We start from the raw sequence: 22,172 nt of genomic DNA on the forward strand, positions 1-22,172 counted from the left end.
TATCTCCTGATAGTTTAACGAACTTAAAGTAGGATACAATAGAACTTTAAGTGATATAGACTTTAACATTCATATACGGCAAGCGAGTGTGGTTGCACGCTGTCCATCGGTTTGTCTGCAGTGATGACAACGGCCGCTGCACTAACAATCATATCCATCTGGCATACATCGCATCACTGGCCAAAGCATAGAACCCTGTTGCCTACACCGGTGTTGGCGTCCCAGTTGCCGTAATAGCCGACGAGGCCTGCTCAATAGACACACCCTGGGGAATAATATCCGGACCAGGGACAGTATAGTCGGTGAGCACCTGGTAAATGTTGACCAAGATACCCGGGTCGGTAGGGGTATAGAAGCTAGTCGCAGCAGCCCCAGATGGCGAAACGCTTCCAGAGCCGGTAATCTTGAGGCTGATACATTGAGGGTAAAGCTGGGCCCCATTCTCGCTGCCAGCGCCGTGTAGGGCGATGATCTCGTGGCGGAGGACATAGTTTCCAGGGGCAATACTCTCCGGGATCTCAACCAGCCAGCCATTTCCATTCGCAATTAGCTGGTCGTCAGCCCAGACGCCTGGGGGGCTGGAGCCGTCAATAAGCCCCGGGCCATCGATCTTGAAGAACTCCAGCGTCGTCTTGTCAACAGTCGCACAGCTCTCTCCGCAGTTGGCGAGGTAGTCCAGGACAGGCCCGTGATGGCTCTCTGGCCAGGGGTTGGGTTCCCACTGGATGTAGATGCGATCGCCTGCGGCAACCGTAGCATAACCCGCGGCGTTGGTGGCATCGGTGTGACAGATGATGGAGTCGGTACCGGCCTCGTCGGGTGTAACGAACCCGTTAGAGAGGTTAGGCGTCTGCCAGCCAATGTTGACAGGGGGGTCGGAATTATATGGGTCTTCAGATGGGAGCCAGCCACGGTAGTAGACGCCATTCACGACGATGCCGGAGACATAACCGTGCGCGGCTGCCTGTCTAGCGGCAGAGAGCAGAGTAAGGACAACTGGGATACAAGCTTTCATTGTGACTTGCGAGGAATGATATGCTGTGCATCTTTCCTGGTTGGGGGCTGGATCTACTTGGTCTTTTATATCTTTCCGTTACCTACTGGGGATGAAGCTGGCACCCCCAGACCTATCTAGGCATATGACTGATGTCGTGATAATGGACGAGCGCTCTTCATGTTGTCGGACCACCGGCACTCCTGCAGAATACACAACGCAACTGGGGGGCAGCCAGGGCAGGGGTGTTTTCCATCTTAGCTCCTGGTTTGATTCGTGCGTATATATTAAAAGCTCGTAACATGGCGGGGCAGTAGGCGCCTGGTTAGCCTTTAATATGTTCTGCAGAACTATCCTTGTTTCCCCACGGAGGAATCCCTGGCAGCTCCGGGGTGATTCTACAGGATTGTCCGTTTTGGATGCGGATATCAACTGTCAACACCGCAGCCGAGACCCGGCAATCTTCCCCTGCTGCGTTGGGGGGTACTCATTCCCGGTCTTAATCGTCCTCAAACAGGCTCAAGATGTCAGATGATAGGCCAAAGCGCTTCGGGTGGGACACGTCCTGCTCTTTAATTTCTCCGGTACATCTCCATTCCGATGCCTTTGTAGGTGTTCAGGCATATTGTACCAAGCACCGATGGAAAACGACACATGATATGCACCGTGCCACCAATGGGCGGGTCCAGATGTCCTGCCAATGGCTCCCAAGGCCGTCGAGATGTTAAAACAACTGGTTGAAATTCCTCCAGTAGAAGTATCACTAATATCGCTCGTCCCAGTGCTCGGGCCTGTTTCGGCACTCTGGTAACAAGGAGAGAGTTTTTTACATCGATAGGCAGGGATATTCGGGACCTTCACGCTTTCCACGACAGTCATGCGCAAGCGTGTTGTATTATATTGATCGGGAATACTTGTATATATCCAAAGGTAGACAACAGACCTTATGCGAGTAGTGCTAGTACTACGTCCTTATTCCTTGATCTGTTTCTTGTGAAATACATCTAGACTCATCAGCATTGAATATCAGCAATCCGGATTCGACTTACTAGGTACCTCTGGCATCCAGGTAGCCCGATCACGACAGAAGAACTCTCCTTTGGGCGGCAAGGCCTCCGGGTCGTCGAGGGATCCAACAACAAGATACCGGAATTGGTCCTTCACAGCATCCTACACCAGGCAGTCAGTAATTAACTCTTCAAAAAGGGATGATCGGTAACCTACCCCATACTCGCAAATAAAGCTACCACAGTTATCACAGAATTCTCGATGCACGACCGATCCAGAGCCGTTATCCTGGGCGAACTCCTTGGTCCGGCCCGCTGTGATTTGCAGAGCACCCTTGGGGATTTTCGCTGTCAACCCGTAGTTTGTGCCAAATGCTTTCTACTCCAGATTAATACTATTCCACTAAATACATAGGCAGTGCGTACCTTGCAACTACTGCAGTGGCATAAAGATGTCCTGGCGTCGTCGGGCGACGACAGGTTCAGTTCATATTGGATTCTGCGGCAGGTGCAGGAACCAGCGTAGGAGGGCATCTTGACGACTAAATCTAGTATTTTCCGCTGAAGCGATAGGCTCATGGGTAAGGACCTTGAAGGTGTAAATGTGCTGCTGGGACTTCCAAGGCGTGGTCGGCTGTTTACTTGCATGTTCGTAACCTTGACGTCATCCAAGCTCAACCGTTTACTGTACTATAACTACATCATATATTTACCGGTAGGTTTATGCTTATATCGGTGGCTAACTGTGTTTCGGTGGTAGCTTGACGGCATCCTTTTTCGTTGTTGGAGCCAAATATATATAAATTGCAGCCATGGGACAGACATTAGCTTATACGTTGGGAAGGAAGAGTGAGGCAAAGCAGTAGTCGTTCTTTCCCAGATTTGATATTACATTCATCGCACCTTCTCTGCTAGGAATACCTGGTCTACAGGTGAGGAAAGTACAGAGAGTGCCCTGGTGCTCCTGCTATTTCGGGACAGTCACCATAGTTGGTACATCCTGATGACGGATAAAGTGTGCAATGTTGCTACGCTAAACTATAAAAGTCTTCTACTCCATAAAGAAATAAGCTAATGCGTGTACTGTACAGTACTGCACTCCACAGTGGGGTAATCCTCCCCTTTAAATCTGCAGCCCAGCGACACCACGATCTCCAGCCTGCACTGCTACTGCCATAGCCGAAAAGACACCTGCACATACACGGCCTGAGTGGTGAAATAATTCCGAAGCATGCCGAACATTCCTAGCACAGCCAAACCTAAGAAGAAGCGCGCCCGGCCTCTTCCCGCACACGTCGTCGCTCGCAATCTCGCAATCGAGAAGCGCCGCCGGGGCGAACTGAATGAAGATTTTCTGGTATAGTGTCTGATGACTTCATAATACTTCATGCCCGTACCGAAAGCGACTGGCTGATTCATGTAGAACCTGGCGCGTCTAGTGCCGAGTCTGGCGGATACACGGCGCCTGTCAAAGGTGCTAATTGTCAATGAAAGTTTTCGGCATCTCCGAAGGCAGCGGGACATGTGCATCGCTGCAGGCCGTGACATGCAGGATCTCCTGGCCGAGAACAACCGGCTGGTAGCGGAAGTCACTGCTCTGCGTGCACAAGCTGGGTTCACGGGGATAGCACCTTGCGCCCCCCGGCCCATCACAGAGCCAATGACCGAACTGATGAGTGTCAAAGACGAGGTCTACGGCAGATTTCCCGCCGGCTTTGGAGATAATTGGGCTTACCAGAGTCCACCCACTGGAAGTGACGATCAGGGAATGGGACTGCCGCTCGATGACATTCTTGGACTTCCTCCTCATTATGACCCAAAGCAATACGCACACAACGAGCCTGTAGTACTGGGAAATGACCTCTCTTGGGATGGCTTTCCTGCAGGTTACGACATACATAATTCCACAGATTCGAATTCATCTATCGCTAGCCATTCTGGGACGTCTACTTCGTATCCAGGCTTCAGCTTCCCTGTCAGTCCTCCCAGCAGCAATCATATTCCGGCAGATGCGCCGGGCCATTTAGATGATTCTGTAGTGGCTACTATACATACCTCTACGACTTGGACTCCGGCAATTGACAATGTATTGGACTGGCCGTCCGACTTGAACACAGCCACTCGATAATGAATATAGACAGGCCGTTCACTGAGAACGAACAGCATGCAGAACCCGTTAGCTCTCTAGACTAGTAATAAAGCCTTAGTCAACTATATCAATCACTTATACCTGCTTCAAAACCTCCTCAATCGCGTTCTTGCTCTGCAACTCATTAGCCTTGAACACCTCGAGCGCTTCGCGAATGCCCCTCTTTGTTATCGGATCCTCATCAATGGCCTTTGTCAAGGCCGCCCCATTGTCGACCAGGTAGTCTATATCCGTTGATGCCAGTTCCCCTGACCAGTCAGGGGCAGCAAGGGGGTCCTTTGTGGCCAGGTGAGCAAGCCGGGGCGGAGTTGCGCTATCGTTACTGGGACCTTCACCAGGGGGCGGGTTTCTGTCTAGACTGAGTAGAGCGAGCTGCTGGAGAATGTCCTTGGGAATGGTTGCGTGCTCGCATCCTAGTTCGCCCATTGCCATTGCCTCTCGCGGAGACTTGAAGCTATATTTGGAAAGAAAAGAAATATTAGTACGTCACTCGACATTGAACTGATAGGCATACCTCGCTGGCTTGAGCATAGGATGCTCTTTGCCAGTCTCCTTGCGAAGACGCCGGTAAGTCTCGATGATCTGGATAACTCTCGGTGTCATGGGATGATCAAGCGCTGGGTCTTCTACATTAGGCCACTGATCAGGATCCGCATGGTACCAGGGTACTGTCACATATTAGACGTTTCCCGTGCCTCGATGTATCGCAACGTACAGTTATAATAAGGGCTTATAGAAAGGCACCCTGCCTGACTCGCCGCAATAGCCTGGGTAAGCGAAAACAACGAAGTGCCCAGAGTGCGAATGCCATCTTTGCGCAGAATCGGGCTCGCGTTCAAGGCAGGCCCAGTAGAGGGGATCTTGATGCATACGCGGTCCCTGGGTATTCCAACATCCTCGAGCTCTCGCACATACGACCACGCGTGGTCGACTACCTTTTGCGTGTCGTAGGCGTGGTAAGCCGAGGTCTGCAGCAGGACTCGGCCTTGGATGTTGTGGAAGTTCTTTGCGCAGAGGAGGGCGCTCTATACCTTTTAGCATTGGCAGGGGGGTAGTAGAATGTTGGGTGGGACTGACCATCCGGTCGAGAATCGCCTCCCAGCCTTTATGCTGATACTCTCGGGCGGCTTGGACGAGTAGGGCGCGGTTCTCGGGGGATATTATCTGTTCGTAGACTAGGCGTTGGTTGCTTGTCTGATCATATGGCTTGAAAGGGAGTAATCTGTGCGCTTCGGCGGGGTCCATGCAGTCGATATCGATTTTCACTCTAGACTGTCAGGCTTTGTCTGGTTAAGCATTGAAGAACTTACATTGCTCTTGGAGGAGGTCGAGCCATGTTGCAGGCTTGTCAAGGCTTTCCATTGCTGTGGTGTCTCTGCGAAAGTTCAACTCTTGTTAATTGAGTGGGAAGGATGGAATAATTCGCATCCTATATAGGGAATACTCAGAGATCCCAATGATGAACCATTACAGCCGTTCCTTGGCCCTGATCAGACTGTACAGTCATGGAGCGGTTGTCTCCGATGTGTCAGGGCAGGAACATACTGTACAGGTGAATAGGCTCTAGTACGTGATTACCTAGGCCACAATGACTCTTTTGCTTCTGATCAGATGGCCCACGACTGTACAGGCTCTGCAGGTGACTGTACAGTGCAAGGCGCCACTGCAGTTACTGTACAGTTGCAGTGCTCCACACTTCATGCTAGGCAATGAGTCTACTGCGACGCCCCAGAACACGAGAAGAGCCCGACCGGAATCTTTTCGTTTCAGGAGAAGGTGAATAGGTAGACCCTTTGAATCTCTGGTAGACCCCAAGGAGGGGGTCTTATTTGCACAGTTGCTATCGGAAACAAATTTGAATGATGTATAAACATGAAGTATAGTCAGATCAAAACACAGTAATGCCACCGTCAACAAGAATATCAGCACCAGTGATATAACTCCCAGCCCTGCTCGCCAGCAAAATAACAGGCCCAGTCAATTCCTCCGGCTGGCCCATGCGCCCGTACGGATTCCGCTTCGCCCACTCCTGCCGCAACACTTCGAGTCCCTCCCCCTCATTCAGAATCGTATCCATATATCCAGGACTGACACTATTAACCCGAATACCATATCTAGCCCACTCAGCCGCTAGCGAAGACTTCATAGATAGAATAGCAGCTTTCGCCGCATTATAATGAACCTGAGGCTGAGGGAAATTGACGACGTGGCCGGATATACTCGATGTCAGGATAATACTGCCTCCATTCCCGTGGCTCATGTACTTCGCAGCGGCCTGGGCACACAGGAAAGCCCCCGTCGTATTAACCTGGAGCATATTGTTCCATTCCTGTGGGCTCATATCCAAGGCGTGTACTGACCCCGCGATCCCGGCGAAGCAGACCATTACGTCGATGGACCCGAGGGAATCGTGGACACTAGTGACAGCCTCCGTGACCGAGTCCGCGTTCGTGATGTCTACTTTGTAGAATGTTATAGATGCCTCAGGAAAGTCAGGCTGGAGTTTCGCGATGGTTCTCTGGGCTTCATCCGGGTGTAGGTCGAAGATAGCGAGGCCTTTCAAACCATGTTCTAATAGGGCGCGACAAGAAACCGAGCCTATGCCCCCTGCACCGCCGGTAACTATGGCATTTCCGGTGATAGCGAAGCGTTGCCTGGCTCGTTCGGATGGTGTAGTGTCCAGCGAGACTGGGGGTGGTGCGGTTTTGGACGAGGGCGAGCCAGTGCTGAGTTGCATTAGGGGAGGAATGCGCGAGGTGAGCTGTGACCTGTCGGTGGACATTGTATTGATGTTGGTCTCGTGCTAGAGAAGTGATGAGACTAGGAAATCGTGGTAACATGGAGTGGAAATGGGTGTGGGAAAGGAGCTTTAAAGGGACTGGTTGTGTCTCCAATGTTGCTGATTCCGTAATCGGATGCACTGTACAGTACGTGCAGCATAATAACACTAATTTTGGAGCAACGCCGATGCTAGTCGTATTCATTACAAATTCCTAAACAGGTGCACTCTGGGGCCTAGATTATTCTGGGTTGTATGTGCTTGCTTTCGTAGTGATTTTCCTGTGGATGCCTGGGACGAAGAGGCGGTCCCTTGAAGAGCTGGACAATGTTTCAAAGTTCGAGTACAGTATTCGCCAAGTATCAGATTCCAGCCGTGTTGCCATGCTGGGTGCAGAGGTGGGCTTTCTGGCGGCGGGATGCTGAGCTGCAGCCGCCATACTACGACGAGATAGTATAGCCTATGAATACAGTACACGGAGAGTAGAAAGGATCGGTAGCTAGGAATTCCTTGACAAGGCTGTAGATACTTGCTTTTTCCTATGGGTGCCAACTCATCGTGCAGCTGTCAGCCTCGCAGCGGCAGCGGGGCTGAGCATCGTCTAACCATCTGCTCCCTTGTTCACGCTTCGACATCTTCTCTCCCCAAAATCGACAACTGCAGCTCTCCAAAATGCCCGACCCATTTTCCGCCATCAGCGGGGCAGCTGGTGTGGTTTCTTTGGGCCTTACGGCATGTCAAGGGCTTGTCGCCTACTACGGACCGTTCAAGTCATTCAGCACCGAAGCAGAGAGCTTCATTACGAGCGTGAACGGCCTTAGCGCAACATTGGAACTGTTGAAATCTAGGATCACCCGGCTTCAGAACCCTCTCAACCCATTTGTAGCTGACGAACTGCGCCTCGTGACCAACAGAATCAACGACTGCGAAGGTGCGTTACAGCATCTCTCCCAGACGCTCAAGAAATGTCAAGGATATGATCCAGCGGGGATGATAACAAGGAGAGGAAAGGCATTTGCGAGGGCTCAGTATCCTTTCAAACGCGGGACACTGGTCTTCTTAACGCAGACGGTTATGGGGTTGCAGTCGAATTTGGACATAGCCCTACACGCCCTTCAGCTGTAAGTTTTGCATCATCCTACCATTAACCGCATGATAACCGTTCAAGTGCAATGTCGCACTGCATACAGCAGCAGAATACTTCCTTCCTCGCCGTCTCACGATCGATGGCCTCTGACATCGCGACTGTCCCAGCCTCTTTGCAACATCTCCACAGCAACCAGCAGGAAATCCTGCAGATAGTAACGAGCATTCAACAACTGCAGTTTACGTCCATTGACCAGTCTACACCACGACCGGGGTCAAACAGAGCTATTCCATCTCGCCGCCAGATTGCAGGTCGAACGGCCCTCATAACCCCGAACCAAGATTCAGTTGAAACAAACTGCACCTGCACCAGGACTGGTAGCTGGCTATTCAGGTCAGGCGGCATGCTATCTGGAATTCGGGGTCATCAGTTCGGGTGCCCCAAATACTACGAGCGAGAGGTCACTACCCTTGTCAATGGCAAGTTCACTATCCTGAACGGGTTTTTGGGCTGCTCAGCATACGTCAGTGTCTCAGTAGTCCGCGAAAACGCCGGCGTCACAATAAAGCCAACCATCAATATTTGGCCTGTGGTAGATGGGAATTCGCCTGCATTCCAACTTCTGGGCAAGGTCGGCAAATATAAGAGCGTAAGCGATGTGTTGGCGGAGTTACGCAGTCTATTCGATCAAGGGAAGGCCTCGCCAAGGGACACACTACCAAATGGAAAAACCCTCATTCATGTGAGGCCTGTTCACTCAACCCATCTTGCCGGTCTATAATTGCTAAATTCCAAATGTAGGCTGCACTCGAAGACCTTCCATACGCTCCTCAGTTCTTGTTGTATTGCCAATTCATCGAAGGTCTGATGCGAATCTCTCCAGCCGGCCTCAACCAGCAGTCAGACCGTGGTGGTACAGTATTTGACACTTTGCTGCTCCAAGGGACCAGTCGTATGGGGCATGGTACCAGTACCCTCGGCATCAGTATCCCTGCATTGACGAGCCTCGGGACGACGCTTCTGGAACATGGAGCCGTGGTTACGGCAGATTTAGTAACGGAGCTGACGAGTGTCCCAAAATTGATTATCCGTCCGTCTACTATTTGCACCCCTAACTATCTTTTTCTCCCCACTGTTATTGACAGATGTGGCCCAGAAGGTATATATATACTCTACGCTCATGGGAGTAGGCTTGTCTGACTTGACAGAGTTTCCATTGTCCCGACTAGAATTAGCAGTGTTTCAGCGAGATGAAGACGCAGTCAAACAGCTTCTAGGTCGATTTAGTCCTGAGTACACCCTTACCGAGAGGGACGAATGTGCCTATACTTCCGCCATCGGTTGGCCGCATGGCATGCGGATTATGCTGGAATCGTACATTCCAGAGTTCATGCCGTACCTACTTCACGAAGCGATCACTTTTTGTCAGTTTCAGTCAGCGGAAATCATAGTGGATGTTGGCCAATGTCGCATTTCAGAATACTCAATCGCCGAAGCGACCTACCATTATAACCCAGCATTCTTTAGGCTGCTGGCCAAGAGTCTAGCCACCCAAAGACGCCATCTCCGACAACTAGCTAACCAACGTCTCTCACCTAATCATCTACAGGATTTGGGCGTGGGTGATTCGGAGAGTCTCCTTGATGCCCAGTCGTTGAGAGTGGAAGAGGCATTACGCGAATCTTTCGGTGTCAGCCCCCCAAGATGGAATGCACCGCTAGATGATCGTGCCGCTAGTGTTTACCACTTGATTAGCTCCAATGTAGATGCCGCAAAGGCTCTTTACAGTGAGGGATTCACAGACGTTAACCAAGTGAACTCACGTGGACTAAGTCCTTTGTCTGTATTGCGTCCGCAGGGAAGCCTCAATGATTTATTGGAAATGTGCCAATGGCTCCTCGACAAAGGGGCTTCACTTCACAGCCCAGCCCCCCCACACCCCTTGCTGCGTATACCTGAACACGACATTGCGTACCATATTGGGGAATGGCTGAAACAGCAACTATACAACCGAGTTAGAGATCTAAGGGGACACTGCTCAGACGAGTGGAAAGCAGCAATTTCAGAATTCTCGACAATCTGGTTCAGTGAAACTGCGCGTCATTGGACCCTACTTCAACAAATATTTACAGATATCCAACACTGTGATGGCTGTTTTTGTCTCTGCTCGGGTCATGGTTGTCTACCACTGAGCGTATTGCTAAGGCTGACCGTACACGACGACCTGCATAGGTCACTGATCTTCGTTAATTCTTCAATTCCTGGGTTTATCGTCGCCGCTCTCTTGGATGACCAGCATCCATTAGCTCCCCCTGCAGTCCAACAGTTACACGACTGTGTCACCCCTGTTGTGCTCCGCGTATGCACGTTTGAGAGCCTGGGTCTTCGCCATACCTGCCGCTATCACTACCTCTTTGACCCCGAGCTTGGAGAAGTAGAGTTGGATGATATAGCGGAAGTCCAGGCAGAAGAACGGTTACTAATTGAGCAAGTGAAAGAGCTCGTTTCAGAGTTCGAGTTGAAATATCGCGAATTGGGTGTATCACTTCCAGAGTTCCTGCGAGGGTACTGGGCTGACCGAATGGAGGAGGTGCTCGCGGAAGACTTTGATGAGGATGAAGCGCGTGCTATGGAGGAGGTTGGAGTTGTTCTTGATATCTAGTGAGACTGTTTGTATACACCTCAATACTGCAGGACTTCAAGCACGCATGTTATCCCCATTCAAGCCGGGGCGGCCAATTGTGGAAGGGTTGATGCGGGTTTTATATCACATTGATATCGTGCTTATTACAAAAGATATATCAATTAAAGTCGTCAAATGCACCAGACAGCGCACCCATCGAGGTTGTTCCTACTCCTTCCACACCAGAATTCCATTCTCATACAACCCAGTCACTATGCCAACATTCCTAGCCACATCCTTCGCCGCCGTGGCACTTGATCCAAACTCCTTGCTAGACACATACAAAGTCTCCAGTCCTCTAGCAGGCGTCCATCTCTCCACCCAAGACGGCGAAGTCGACTTCCAGCACTCCTGAGGGACAACGCCATCTCCACCCTTACACTCCGTCCGGGCATGCACGGTCTTCTCCAGCGACGGCGGGTGCGGATGTCCCGCAATCAAAAGACTCCCATCTTTATCAGTGGACAGATTATCCGGTACAAAACCCAGCCGGATCGCATCAACCTGTTGGAGGGAGTTATCCTCAAGCCTATTATAAAGTCGAACCTCTGCCGCCCCTGAAAGCGCAACCGCAACAGTCGACTCATTCAGCAACGTAACCCCATTCACGAACGGGCCGCGCGCAACAGTCTTCACTTCAACAGGCTCCGCGGCGAGGTTTACATACGCGACTGTCCCACCCGGAATACCGGAATAGGTCTCGGCCAGCGCTAGGGCAGGGTAGTACCTGCGCCGGAAATAGTGGTCATTCGTGATATAAAACTCATTCCCATTCAACGCGACAACGGAATTCGGGGTACTGAGGAGAGGGTGGGCAATCGAGCGAGTATGTTTTGCCACAGCCCCCTTGGAATTCAGAGTCAAGGTGAAGACCTCGATACGCGATCCGTCGATGTGGTGGTTACACACGACCAGCGTGCCGCTTTCACGGTGATACTCGACGCCGAGCGGGTGGAAGGAGAATTTCCCCTCGTAAGCCGAGAGATCAAATTCAACAGGAACAAGAGCCTTTTCCGATTTCTCGGGGAGATCGTAGCGATAAATCCACAATTTACCGTTTGGAATGGCGTCGCGGTCTGGGTGGAAGGTTCCCATAACTGTGTTCCACAGGTCGCGGCCTGGGTCACAGCTTAGGATGGCGAGGGCGCCTTCGTCGACGATGATTCCATCTTCGCAGTTCCGGATTTTGTTCTGGAACTTTAGTGACGACGTGCTGAATTTGTTGACCTCGGGCAGTTTATTGGGGCTGTTTGAGATTAAGAGCGAGAGCACATGCAGTCGGCCTTGGAGGTAGGGGAAGCTCCATGCCAGGAAGAGGGTTGCCTGCTATTGTTAGTTTTATCTTGAGTATTTGGGTAGACACTTACGATGGCAAGGCGCGACAGGGATCGAAATGAAGACATGGCGTGGTCTCCGGAGTGGTGAAGGAAGAAGTTGGGAGGCTGGGGAGTTGTGCTTATATCGAGCGTCAGCCCCCGCCCTTATTTAATCATGCTGACTCCTGCAGTCTCACAATGCCATTTATCCCAGGGTTGTCTGTATTATCTTACTAGTCCAGAAAATACCGTTTCGGGAATCTACGAATATATTTACAACCTGACTAAATAAATATTAACAACGCCACATTTTGTCCCCATTAGGCAAACGTGCTGGATATCAATTAAATGAACAGATAAAATCCTAGCCTTGTCTCTATCGCACTCTACGTCGCTGTAGATGACCCATATATTGGCCTTTCTCGGAGTGGTAGGTGTAGTTGTTAGCAATTCTAATATACAAGTCAAAGGCAGGACGACTATATATATATATATATGATATTCTTTTGGAGAATAAACTAAGCTTGCCGGGCCACTGAATATGACGTCACTCGTCGGGGTTCCATTTGCAGGCACCGAGAGACTTGATGTTGCTGCGTCAGGGGTATCTGTGGTCGGATTACTACGATGGATTATATCTTCATTAACTAAACAAAATACAATACCCAGATTAACCCCTGAAATGACCGATTATTATCCATTGCGAAACGTAACGGTCGGAGAAAACCGAGGCTGAAGTCACGTTGGGGGCCATTGAAGAAAGGAGGGAGCATAATCAATCCTTCAGGCACACCTCAGCTGTTGCCTGTCGCTGCCTGGTACTTCTACCTTTTCCATTTAAGGCGGCACGACCGTTTACCTCCTTTACCCTCCTCTGCATAACCCCGATCCGACAATGGGCGGCTACGACAATGGTTGCGCTATTTGCGGCGCTAAGGTAGAACAGCTAATCTACGATGACGATGATGGTGACAATGTTGCCCACGACGATGTCGATAATAATGTCGATGAAGAGAGCGACGATGTTAATGAAGAGGAAAACGATGACGACGAAGGTGACGACCAAGACAATGATGAAGACGACAATGAAAACAACGACGATAATGAGGATAGCAACAACAACGACCAGGGATACGACGAATCGCTCATCAAACTCAAAGACGTCCTCTGGATGAAGGATGTCCGAGTCATGAGCGAGAACCGCGAAGCCCTGTCCATGAACAAGTGGGCCTCTTTCTGCGTATATACTGGAACCTTGCTAACATGCTACCAGAGTATTTATCTCCGGGCTTGCGCAGTACGATGACTGGGGATTCTTCGATGTGGAGCCTGGAAATCATCCCAACTTTCCAACACGAGAGCAGATGGACTATGACCGGGATGGTAAAGTCAATCTCAGATGGTATGCTTACTCTACCTACAAAGAACATCCAGGAGGCAATGGTAACTGATTATCTGTGTCAGCTATGACTGGGGTACAGACCACGCATTCGCAGTTGCGTTCCATGCCCCATGTCTCCGCATCCTCGAGGAATTCGTGTCAATGCAGCTCAAAGCGGGAAAGATCATTGACGAGGAGATCCTGTATCAGACGTTCAAAGACTTCGTAAGTGAGGGCGACGACTTCGCACAATGCCTGACCAAGATTGACTACGGCATCGACACTACGCAGCAGTACTGGGAACCGAACCGTGGCGAGGAGTATTGTGTGATGAACCCCATGGATATCCCACAGTTGCAGGATTATTATGACGAGCTGCCATTTCTGCAGGACGTAGACATGGACACAAAGACCCATAGGGATGTCAGCGCCGCGCAGCTATCCAACGACCCCCTGGCAAGACTACCCCCAGAGCTGCTGTTTGCAATCCTAATAACCTTGCCAATGGCCTCTGTCAACTCCCTCCGAGCTGCCAGCCCAGCCGTCGCCCGGTTAGAGCTGAACAACGGCTTCTGGAAACAAAAGCTTCGATATGACATGCCGTGGCTATTCGACCTACCTGACGATGGGGATGAAGAGCTGGACTGGGCCAAATGCTACGCGGACCTACGCGCCCGCAGCCAAAATGGCAGTCCTGCTCAGATTCGAGCATTGGTCAACCGGCGAAGAATATGGGGGGTCTGTGAGCAGTTCGCTCCTTCATATTGCAGGAGGAAGGCTGTCAAGGATGAGGAACGCAGTAGATCACAGGGGTCGTTACTGAGCCAAGCTACATCAACCCCAATACGACGCCTTACTTCGCCACAAGCAAAAACCGACTCTTTGGCCCTAGCGTTGCTCAGGTCTTTGTCGGATCTCGATCATGAACTTCCCACTCTGTCTGTGTTCTGGACCACAAAAGGGGCTCTGTCGGGATTCGGCGTTCAACGGGCAAATATGGACACTATCGGGAGCCCTGAGAAGTTCGCTATACGCGACGAGGTAAAAGTTGAAAAGAATGACTGGATAAGAGGGTTCATTGTGACTTCAACAAAGGCTGATGGAGACGCTGCCCGAAGAAAAGTTGTCGGACTCAAGGTTCTCTTCATACACGGAGAGCCCATCCAGCTAGGGCAAAGCAACGGAGACCACATACTTATCCACACTGAAACCGATCGCGTCTTGGCCGGACTACTCGCGCAGTGGTCGCCAGGGAACCCTATATCAGGGCTTTCACTGCTCCATGTTCCTGTCTCCAAGGGCTTTCCCCATGCAGCAGAACTAGCCAAAGCACAAGCAGGCAAACCAGAATCCGCCACAGGAAGCGGCTCTAGGCTGTGGAGAGACCATCTACCACCACCGGAGATGACCCTTTCAGAGGAGAGACTCGGCTACTGGTCATTGGACTTCAAGGGCGACATGGTACCAATGGAAGCACTTGTGTTCGGACAGGACGAGGACGAACTCGCAGCCATCACAGAGGTTGCAGGGGATGTCCAGTTTGGTGCCTTCGAAATCCGCTATACCAACAAACCAACCAAAACGATCGGTCCACGCCCACTAACCATGAAATCACTTCCCATTGACGGACCCGGCGGAGAACGCATTGTCGCTGTCGGCTTAACCGTCGGGCATATCACGACCAGCATCCGGTTCATCACGAACTACAACCGCCAGCTCGTCCTCGGGAGTTGCCAGCCCAACCATCGCTCCGAGACTATATATGGCTCGACGGAAGAAAAGCCCTTCCGCGGCATCTACTGCAACTGGTCCTTGCGTTCCTCGCCGAAGGCGAGTCTCCAATGTATCGCCGGCTTGTTTTCTCCATCTCCTGAAGTATCGGCAGGGGAGCTACCAGCAGGACCCCAGGACACCACATCCGATGATGGCCCGCACTGGTGGGAGCCATGTCCTCCACCTGCCGGTTGGACCGCCGTAGGACCTATATATGGAGCCCACGAAACACCCTATAATCCCCTGCGTCCGGGCGTGTCCTATCCAACCACCAGTGCAGTCGTGGCTTGGGTCGACTGTACCCGGCCGGTCCGTAAAGTCCAGCTTAACGTCGCGCACAGAACATCGAACCTCCCCTTTACACCCACTAGTCTGATCCTGGAGTACACAGACGGGTCAATAAGCAGCATCGGACCAATCCGTCTCGCCTCCCCACCGGATACCGACGGCGAGAACGGTTTCCCCTGGTGCTGGTGCAGCTACGATATCAAACTGCCGGAATCTGAGTCCCCTCTCGGGAAGATACCACACTATTCCGCAGCGGACGAGTGGAGCATTGAAGGTGGAGCGGTGCTAGATTCCTGTCGCCTGTGGGTGGATGATGATGGTCCATTACGCGGTATTCAGTTTGTTTCTACCGACGGTGGTGAGAGTCCGCGTTGGGGTGTCTGTGATGGCGAGCCTGCGGTGATTGGATTTGGTAGGCAGTCTGACAGTGAAGCTGGGAATAGGGCGGTTGGATTGAAGGTGTTTTTGGATAGTAATCAGAGGCCGGTTACCTATCCGGATACTGTTATTGTTGGGATCCAGGCTTTGGCTGAGTCTTAGTATCTGAAAAGCTTGGGCTTGACAGAATACTCTATATGTGCCCTCTTCGCGTACTAGAGTGTACACCCAATCCAGAGCACCGTATATCTATATATGACCGTATTTGGACATTATAACTCTACTGTTTAGTACTAGATAATTGAATTAAATAAGTCTACTTGCATTCGTTATTTGATCGAATTATCGATAATCATAGCACTGTAAAAAGAACTAAAGACTAATGAAAATCAGACCTAAAGTATACAGCACTCGCTAATTCTAACAGGGGAGAGATATCAAGCATCTATACCACGCGTAAGACAGCAAGACACCAACACACTCAGGTCTAAAAGGCCAGACAAGATAGATAAGAGAGACTACTAGTGTCCAGTTAATTTACAAAGCTCTAGACTAGACATGGGGCTGCATTGCAGTAAACATGCGCTAATCGCCGAGTTGGAGAAGACTGCAGGCACATTACTGCACCGCGATGGCTCAATTATCGCGCCCTTTGCTTCATACTTTGTGTCATGTATAGCGTCTTTCCGTCTACTGCTCGCGTCATCGCCCCTCATTCTTCATTGTTAAAACACTGGACGTCCTCCTCCGGGAAGAAAATAATTTAGCAACTATCGAAAATATTCAACAAACATGGCAGCCTCTCAACAATCTCCGGTGGTCGACACAAAAAAGCTTGAAGATGTTCGCAAGCGATATACCGAAGAAGCCAACAAGCGCCTCAAGCCCGAAGGTTCATCGCAGTTCATCCAGTTAACACAAACAGATGAAGCAAGATTGCGAGCACTCGCCGAAGATCCATGGGTCGACCACACTGCCCTAAACGCCAAAACATCGCCCATCGAACACAACGGCACTTATCGATTCTTCGTCCTCGGAGCAGGGCTTGGTGGCCTCCAGTATGCCGTTCGTTTAATCGACGATGGAATTGCCACGACCGACGAGATCCGTCTTATCGACGCCGCTGGAGGATTCGGCGGGACTTGGTACTGGAATCGATTCCCTGGTCTGCATTGCGATGTGGAGAGCTATGTTTATCTGCCCTTGCTTGAGCAGACGGGGTATATACCAACCCACAAGTATGCGCCTGGAAGAGAAATCCGCGAGCATGCGGAGCGCATTGCGCAAAAGTGGAATCTGGCGGATAAGACGCTCTTTCGCACGGATATTGACAGTGTGGAATGGGATGACCGGTCCCAGCTCTGGATTGTCAATAGTGTAGAGCGTCGTGGGCCTGCAGATCCGATTAAACGGACGTTTCGGGCGCAGTATGTTTATCTTGCTGCTGGAGTTCTCACTCGACCGCAGGTTCCAAGTATTCCCGGTTTGCTGTCCTTCTCAGGCTCCATATTCCATACTGCGCGGTGGAACTACGCTGTTTCTGGGGGCTCGCAGTCAAATCAAGAACTCACTGGCTTGAAGGGCAAGAAGGTCGCCGTGGTTGGAACAGCTGCGACTGCCATCTCAGTGATTCCAGAGGTTGCGAAGTTTGCAAAAGAACTGTATGTCATCCAGCGGACACCGGCATACGTGAAACCGCGTGGCCAGCGACCGACAGACCTCGACCACTTCAACAGTAAGATCGGAGGCGAGAAGGGCTGGCAATACAAGCGACAGCTGAATCTGAACACTTTCATCACGAACTCGGCACCACCAGACCTTGAAAACCTGGTCAATGATGGCTGGACTGACATGCCAGCATACTCGGCTATAGTTGGTTCTCCCAACAACAGGCCCCTGGATCCAACGCCTGAGAACCTCGAAAAGCACTCGGACACATTTCACGCCCTGGATCTACCGCACATGGAAGCAATTCGGGGTCGAATCGACGATATTGTCAAAGATCCCGCCACAGCCGCCAAGTTGAAGCCCTGGTATCCCTCCTGGTGCAAGCGTCCAACATTCAGCGATATTTACCTGCACACCTTCAACCGGCCCAATGTGCACCTAGTCGACACAGACGGAAAGGGCCCGTCCAAGATCACACCGACTGGCATCGTCGTAGGTGAGACGGAGTACCCAGTGGACATCATCATCTTCGGCACCGGATACCGAGTCCCAACAGCAGGAAGCGGGAGTCCAGCCGCACGAACTGGTGTCAATGTAACCGGTCGCAATGGCCAGTCCCTAGATGAGAAATGGCAGGCTAATGGGGCAGCTACACTGCATGGTTATGCGACAAATGGATTCCCGAATCTGTTTTTCTCTGGGACTAGCCAGGCTACTATAACCGGGAACAATATCTTCATGCTTGGTTTGATAGCGAGGCATATCGCGTATATGATCGAGCGAGCGGAGAGGCGTGTTGGTCCGGGCAATAGGGCTATCATTGAGGTGGACCGTGAAGCTGAAGAGGCTCATACAAGGGAGATTTTGCAGCGGGCTCCGTTCTTTTCGGTCCTGGCTGGCTGTACCCCGGGATACTTTAATAGCCATGGAGACAGCGTCAATATCACGGATCCGAAGGAGAAGGAGAAGCGGGCAAAGGCTGTTACTTGGTCAGAGGGGGCAGCGTCTTTTCTGAGGTATATCGAGGGCTGGCGGGAGGAGGGATCTTTAAAGGGGCTCTCTATTGAGCCAGCTAGACAGGTTCAAGCCCGGCTGTGATCCCATAGCTTAATGTATACTCCGCATGGCTATTCCTTAAGATACAATCCCTCCTCTGGTGGTGGCACCCCATACCATCCCAAACCCAGTTTATCTTCTGGATCAGGATCAGGCATTTGATAGTACCCATCATATCTCCACCAAGTACGCTCCTCCCAGATATCCTCAACAGGAAGAACACCTTCAGCCTTCATCTGATCCCTGACCTTCTCAACGGCGCTCCAAACCCTAAGGATATTCTCCCCCGCCACCATGCCCAACTGCTCCTCCGTCGCTCCCCGATCAAGAATCGCCTGCAACAGCTTTGGATAGCACTTGACATCCTCTAACCCAGGTATAACAGACGCAATCCCATCAAAATCTGACCCCAACCCAACAAACTCCCATCCAATCCGCTCGGTAATATAGAACAGATGATCAAGCACCATCTCCATCTTTGCCTCCGCGCGCCTAGTCGTAACATGCTCCGGCACAAACGTAACCATGATAATCCCGTTATTCTCGCGTACCATATCGATAACATCATCCGGAATATTCCGCGGACAATCAAACACAGCTTTTACGTTGGAATGCGAGAACATCACCGGCGCACGCGTGAGGCTTAGTACCTGCCGCGCACACTCCTCAGATACATGCGAGCAGTCGATTATCATCCCTAGTCTATTCATCTCGATGATAGCGGACCGGCCAAGACTCGATAGACCGCCGTGGACAGGTCCGACTTTTGATGTGGAACTGTCGGCGAAGGCATTGTTACAGACGTGGGTGAGGGTGCACTGCTCGTGTCAGTTAAAACCTAAGACCCTAATACTGCTGGTATTGGTATCTCACATATCGAACGCCTAGCCTGTAGAAGGCGCGGATTATTCCGATGCTGTTTCCGGCCATGTGCAGTCTGTGCCAGTACTTAGTTCTATGAACCATGCAAGGCATGGACAGTACTAACCCTTCGATGCCAATGGAACAGGCAATCTTCCCCTCGGCGTAAACCCTCTTCACATCGCCCGGTCCGTCGACGAGTTTGAATACATCCGGATAAGCCTCAACCAGCCTCAGGGTCAGGTCGATCTGTTCAATCGCATCCCTGGCCATGTCCGAGTACTCCGGGGTCGAGAAGTTCTCTGCAGACCTCAGACACGGGACGCAGATGGACCAGAATTGGCCCCCGACAGCTCCTATGTCACATGTTAGCTATGATACAGTACTTGGAGATGATAGGAATAAGACGTGCCTTCACGTAGTCGAGGGATATCCGTCATTCCCCGCTCGAAGCCCTTCTCCAGATCGAACTTCGGGGTGTTGTAGATCTTGCCGTGCGTGATTGCTCGTGGCTGTTGGGGGAGGTCATTGTGCCCGTCTATTAATGGTGTCTTTAAGAGAACGCGCTTGACTCGTTCGTCGATGTTCAAAGATTGATATGGATGGGTCGGTTGTGCCATGATGTACGATGAATGTTGACAGAATGCGGGGAAATACAAGCTGCCATATTCCCTATCTTAAATAATTATGCTATCTACGTATTATATCAGGTCAAGTTCCCGCGCAGTTTGCCGCGGGCTTTCCCTCGCCGAGATAGAGGAGATAGCAAGGATTCACCTTCTCCAACTGTAGATACTGCTATCAGCTTATCGCGTATCAGTATATTTATATATGAAAGATATGACCACAGAATCCTTTTTTAAATCACCTCACTGGGCGGAAATCTGTGAACGTTAAACCCTTTCACCATGTCCAAAGACGATATCAAGAGCACCATCCCCGTCGAGGAGCACCAAACAGCCTACGATAAGGGCGAGCTTCTGGAAGCAAGCAGCGACGAAACAGTCTCCCGGCTCAAATGGAAGCTGGACCTACGTCTACTCCCTCTTCTATGTCTCACCTACGCTCTCCAATCCATCGACAAAACAACGCTGAGTTACGCCGCCGTCTTCGGTCTCCAAGATGACCTGCACCTAACAGGGTCGGAGTACTCGTGGCTAGGCGCGATCTTCTACCTAGGATATCTGGTCTGGGAGTTTCCGACGAATATCATGCTCCAGAAACTCCCTGTCAATCACTTTATGTCGGCGACTGTAAGTCGTATCCCGGGGATACGTGGCCCAGCTAATATGGTACGTGGTAGGTCATCATCTGGGGCGCTGTCCTGATGTGCCACGGCGCATCGCATAATTTCGCAGGACAGGCGGCGGCGCGTACATTCCTTGGTGTGTTCGAAGCTTCAATCAACCCCGGTACAATGCTGCTGTTCTCCATGTACTACTCGCGCAGTGAGCAGCCTCTCCGAATGGGTATCTGGATTGGCTCTGCTGGACTCGGCTATGTGATTGCCGGAATCGCGAGTTTTGGAATCGGACATATCCAGGCTGCGATTGCGAGTTGGAGAATCCTTTATATCATCTGGGGTGCGATAACCGTGGCATGGGGTGTGGTCCTGCTGGTCTTCCTGCCGGGGTCTCCACTAACCACGAGGTTTCTGGACGAGGGTGAACGAGGCCTGGTTCTGGCTAGGGTTAGGAATAATGGAACAGGTGTTGAGGATAAGAAATTCAAGTGGCCGCAGTTTATGGAGGCGATGATGGATCTCAAGACGTGGTTGTTGTTTCTCTTTGCGGTGGCTAGTAATTCGCCGAATGGGGGGTTGACTTCGGTATGTACTGTCCTACGGGTATCAATCAAGACTAACCGGATTGCAGTTCCAAGGCCTGATTATCAAGGGGATGGGATTCTCTACGTTGAAGACGACACTGATCCAGATGCCGTCTGGTGGTGTGCAGCTCATCATCTGCCCTCTTGCCTGGTAAGTCTTGTCCCTGAGTTTAGACTGTTCCTTAACAAACACTACAGCTTCTTTGCAACTCACTACCCCAACTCCCGTATTCTCATTATGCTCCTCTGCATCCTCCCCTTCCTAGTCGGTGTCCTGGGCCTCTGGCTCCTCCCCTCCTCAAACCCCTACGGCCGCCTCGTCTGTCTCTGGATCTCCTTCGCATACACCGCAGCCTGGACACTCTGTATGTCCATCGCAACAGCCAACACGGCGGGCCACACGAAGAAAATCACCACGAACGCCATGGTGATCATCGGGTACTGCCTTGGCAACTTTGTCGGTCCGTTCTTCTTTAAGAGTGCCCAGGCGCCGGTTTACGAGCTCGGAGTGGGCATGATGTTCTTTTGTATCGGGGTGCAGGTATTCTGTTTACTGGGGTTGTGGGGATTGCTTTGGATCAGGAACTGGAAGAGGAGGACTGTTTATAGGGAGGCCGGGGTTGATGATGGGGTTCGCCAGACGATGGCGTATGAGAGGGGGATGAGGGATGAGACGGACTTGGAGAATGAGTATTTTCAGGTCAGTTACTGTTATTCTCATTTGGGCTCTTGGCTGATGGTTCTTAGTACGTGTACTAGCTCGTCCAAAGAAGCGTGCTTGAAAGTACATGATGTAGGGTTATATCGGCTCCTCGGGGTATACGGTGGGTTCGGGTAACAATTATAAATACTGAAGTTGATTATAACATTCTATTCGAATAAATGCAGCAATGTCAGGCTTATATCCCCTCCCGTTGTCGACTGG

At 51.2% G+C, this 22,172-nt stretch overlaps 11 protein-coding genes across 11 annotated transcripts; 5 read left to right on the top strand and 6 right to left on the bottom strand.

Annotated features, from left to right (window-relative positions):
• Window positions 1-202: 202 nt before the first annotated feature.
• APUU_40179A (lytic polysaccharide monooxygenase auxiliary activity family 9 protein) lies at window positions 203-1,015 on the bottom strand (the record flags this gene model as incomplete). The annotated part of the gene is made up of 1 exon (XM_041703222.1): window positions 203-1,015. The coding sequence occupies one exon, from the start codon at window positions 1,013-1,015 to the stop codon at window positions 203-205; it is 813 nt and encodes a 270-aa protein (XP_041555929.1).
• A 951-nt stretch (window positions 1,016-1,966) lies between these two features.
• APUU_40180A (GFA family protein) lies at window positions 1,967-2,535 on the bottom strand (the record flags this gene model as incomplete). Its single annotated transcript, XM_041703223.1, has 4 exons — window positions 1,967-1,998; window positions 2,044-2,164; window positions 2,219-2,380; window positions 2,428-2,535. 4 exons carry the CDS (start codon window positions 2,533-2,535, stop codon window positions 1,967-1,969), a joined length of 423 nt encoding a protein of 140 aa, XP_041555930.1.
• A 697-nt stretch (window positions 2,536-3,232) lies between these two features.
• Window positions 3,233-4,129, top strand: APUU_40181S (basic helix-loop-helix domain-containing protein; the record flags this gene model as incomplete). The annotated part of the gene is made up of 2 exons (XM_041703224.1): window positions 3,233-3,358; window positions 3,425-4,129. 2 exons carry the CDS (start codon window positions 3,233-3,235, stop codon window positions 4,127-4,129), a joined length of 831 nt encoding a protein of 276 aa, XP_041555931.1.
• Window positions 4,130-4,225: 96 nt separating this feature from the next.
• On the bottom strand, window positions 4,226-5,486 carry APUU_40182A (uncharacterized protein; the record flags this gene model as incomplete). The annotated part of the gene is made up of 5 exons (XM_041703225.1): window positions 4,226-4,604; window positions 4,665-4,818; window positions 4,866-5,175; window positions 5,228-5,417; window positions 5,461-5,486. 5 exons carry the CDS (start codon window positions 5,484-5,486, stop codon window positions 4,226-4,228), a joined length of 1,059 nt encoding a protein of 352 aa, XP_041555932.1.
• Window positions 5,487-6,038: 552 nt separating this feature from the next.
• Window positions 6,039-6,932, bottom strand: APUU_40183A (uncharacterized protein; the record flags this gene model as incomplete). Its single annotated transcript, XM_041703226.1, has 1 exon — window positions 6,039-6,932. The coding sequence occupies one exon, from the start codon at window positions 6,930-6,932 to the stop codon at window positions 6,039-6,041; it is 894 nt and encodes a 297-aa protein (XP_041555933.1).
• A 669-nt stretch (window positions 6,933-7,601) lies between these two features.
• APUU_40184S (uncharacterized protein) lies at window positions 7,602-10,678 on the top strand (the record flags this gene model as incomplete). Its single annotated transcript, XM_041703227.1, has 5 exons — window positions 7,602-8,050; window positions 8,098-8,758; window positions 8,818-9,175; window positions 9,225-9,855; window positions 10,249-10,678. The coding sequence occupies 5 exons, from the start codon at window positions 7,602-7,604 to the stop codon at window positions 10,676-10,678; spliced, it is 2,529 nt and encodes an 842-aa protein (XP_041555934.1).
• Window positions 10,679-10,867: 189 nt separating this feature from the next.
• Window positions 10,868-12,102, bottom strand: APUU_40185A (uncharacterized protein; the record flags this gene model as incomplete). Its single annotated transcript, XM_041703228.1, has 2 exons — window positions 10,868-12,022; window positions 12,067-12,102. The coding sequence occupies 2 exons, from the start codon at window positions 12,100-12,102 to the stop codon at window positions 10,868-10,870; spliced, it is 1,191 nt and encodes a 396-aa protein (XP_041555935.1).
• An 808-nt stretch (window positions 12,103-12,910) lies between these two features.
• On the top strand, window positions 12,911-15,997 carry APUU_40186S (uncharacterized protein; the record flags this gene model as incomplete). The annotated part of the gene is made up of 3 exons (XM_041703230.1): window positions 12,911-13,239; window positions 13,289-13,417; window positions 13,480-15,997. The coding sequence occupies 3 exons, from the start codon at window positions 12,911-12,913 to the stop codon at window positions 15,995-15,997; spliced, it is 2,976 nt and encodes a 991-aa protein (XP_041555936.1).
• Window positions 15,998-16,627: 630 nt separating this feature from the next.
• Window positions 16,628-18,601, top strand: APUU_40187S (flavin-containing monooxygenase; the record flags this gene model as incomplete). Its single annotated transcript, XM_041703231.1, has 1 exon — window positions 16,628-18,601. One exon carries the CDS (start codon window positions 16,628-16,630, stop codon window positions 18,599-18,601), a length of 1,974 nt encoding a protein of 657 aa, XP_041555937.1.
• A 29-nt stretch (window positions 18,602-18,630) lies between these two features.
• On the bottom strand, window positions 18,631-20,040 carry APUU_40188A (dipeptidase; the record flags this gene model as incomplete). Its single annotated transcript, XM_041703232.1, has 4 exons — window positions 18,631-19,377; window positions 19,433-19,496; window positions 19,548-19,776; window positions 19,839-20,040. The coding sequence occupies 4 exons, from the start codon at window positions 20,038-20,040 to the stop codon at window positions 18,631-18,633; spliced, it is 1,242 nt and encodes a 413-aa protein (XP_041555938.1).
• A 288-nt stretch (window positions 20,041-20,328) lies between these two features.
• APUU_40189S (uncharacterized protein) lies at window positions 20,329-22,006 on the top strand (the record flags this gene model as incomplete). Its single annotated transcript, XM_041703233.1, has 5 exons — window positions 20,329-20,673; window positions 20,724-21,248; window positions 21,295-21,398; window positions 21,446-21,947; window positions 21,995-22,006. 5 exons carry the CDS (start codon window positions 20,329-20,331, stop codon window positions 22,004-22,006), a joined length of 1,488 nt encoding a protein of 495 aa, XP_041555939.1.
• Between the last annotated feature and the right edge of the window lie 166 nt (window positions 22,007-22,172).

The sequence above is a fragment of the Aspergillus puulaauensis genome, chromosome 4 (genome assembly GCF_016861865.1).
Source record: "Aspergillus puulaauensis MK2 DNA, chromosome 4, nearly complete sequence".
Classification (NCBI taxonomy): Eukaryota; Fungi; Ascomycota; class Eurotiomycetes; order Eurotiales; family Aspergillaceae; genus Aspergillus; species Aspergillus puulaauensis.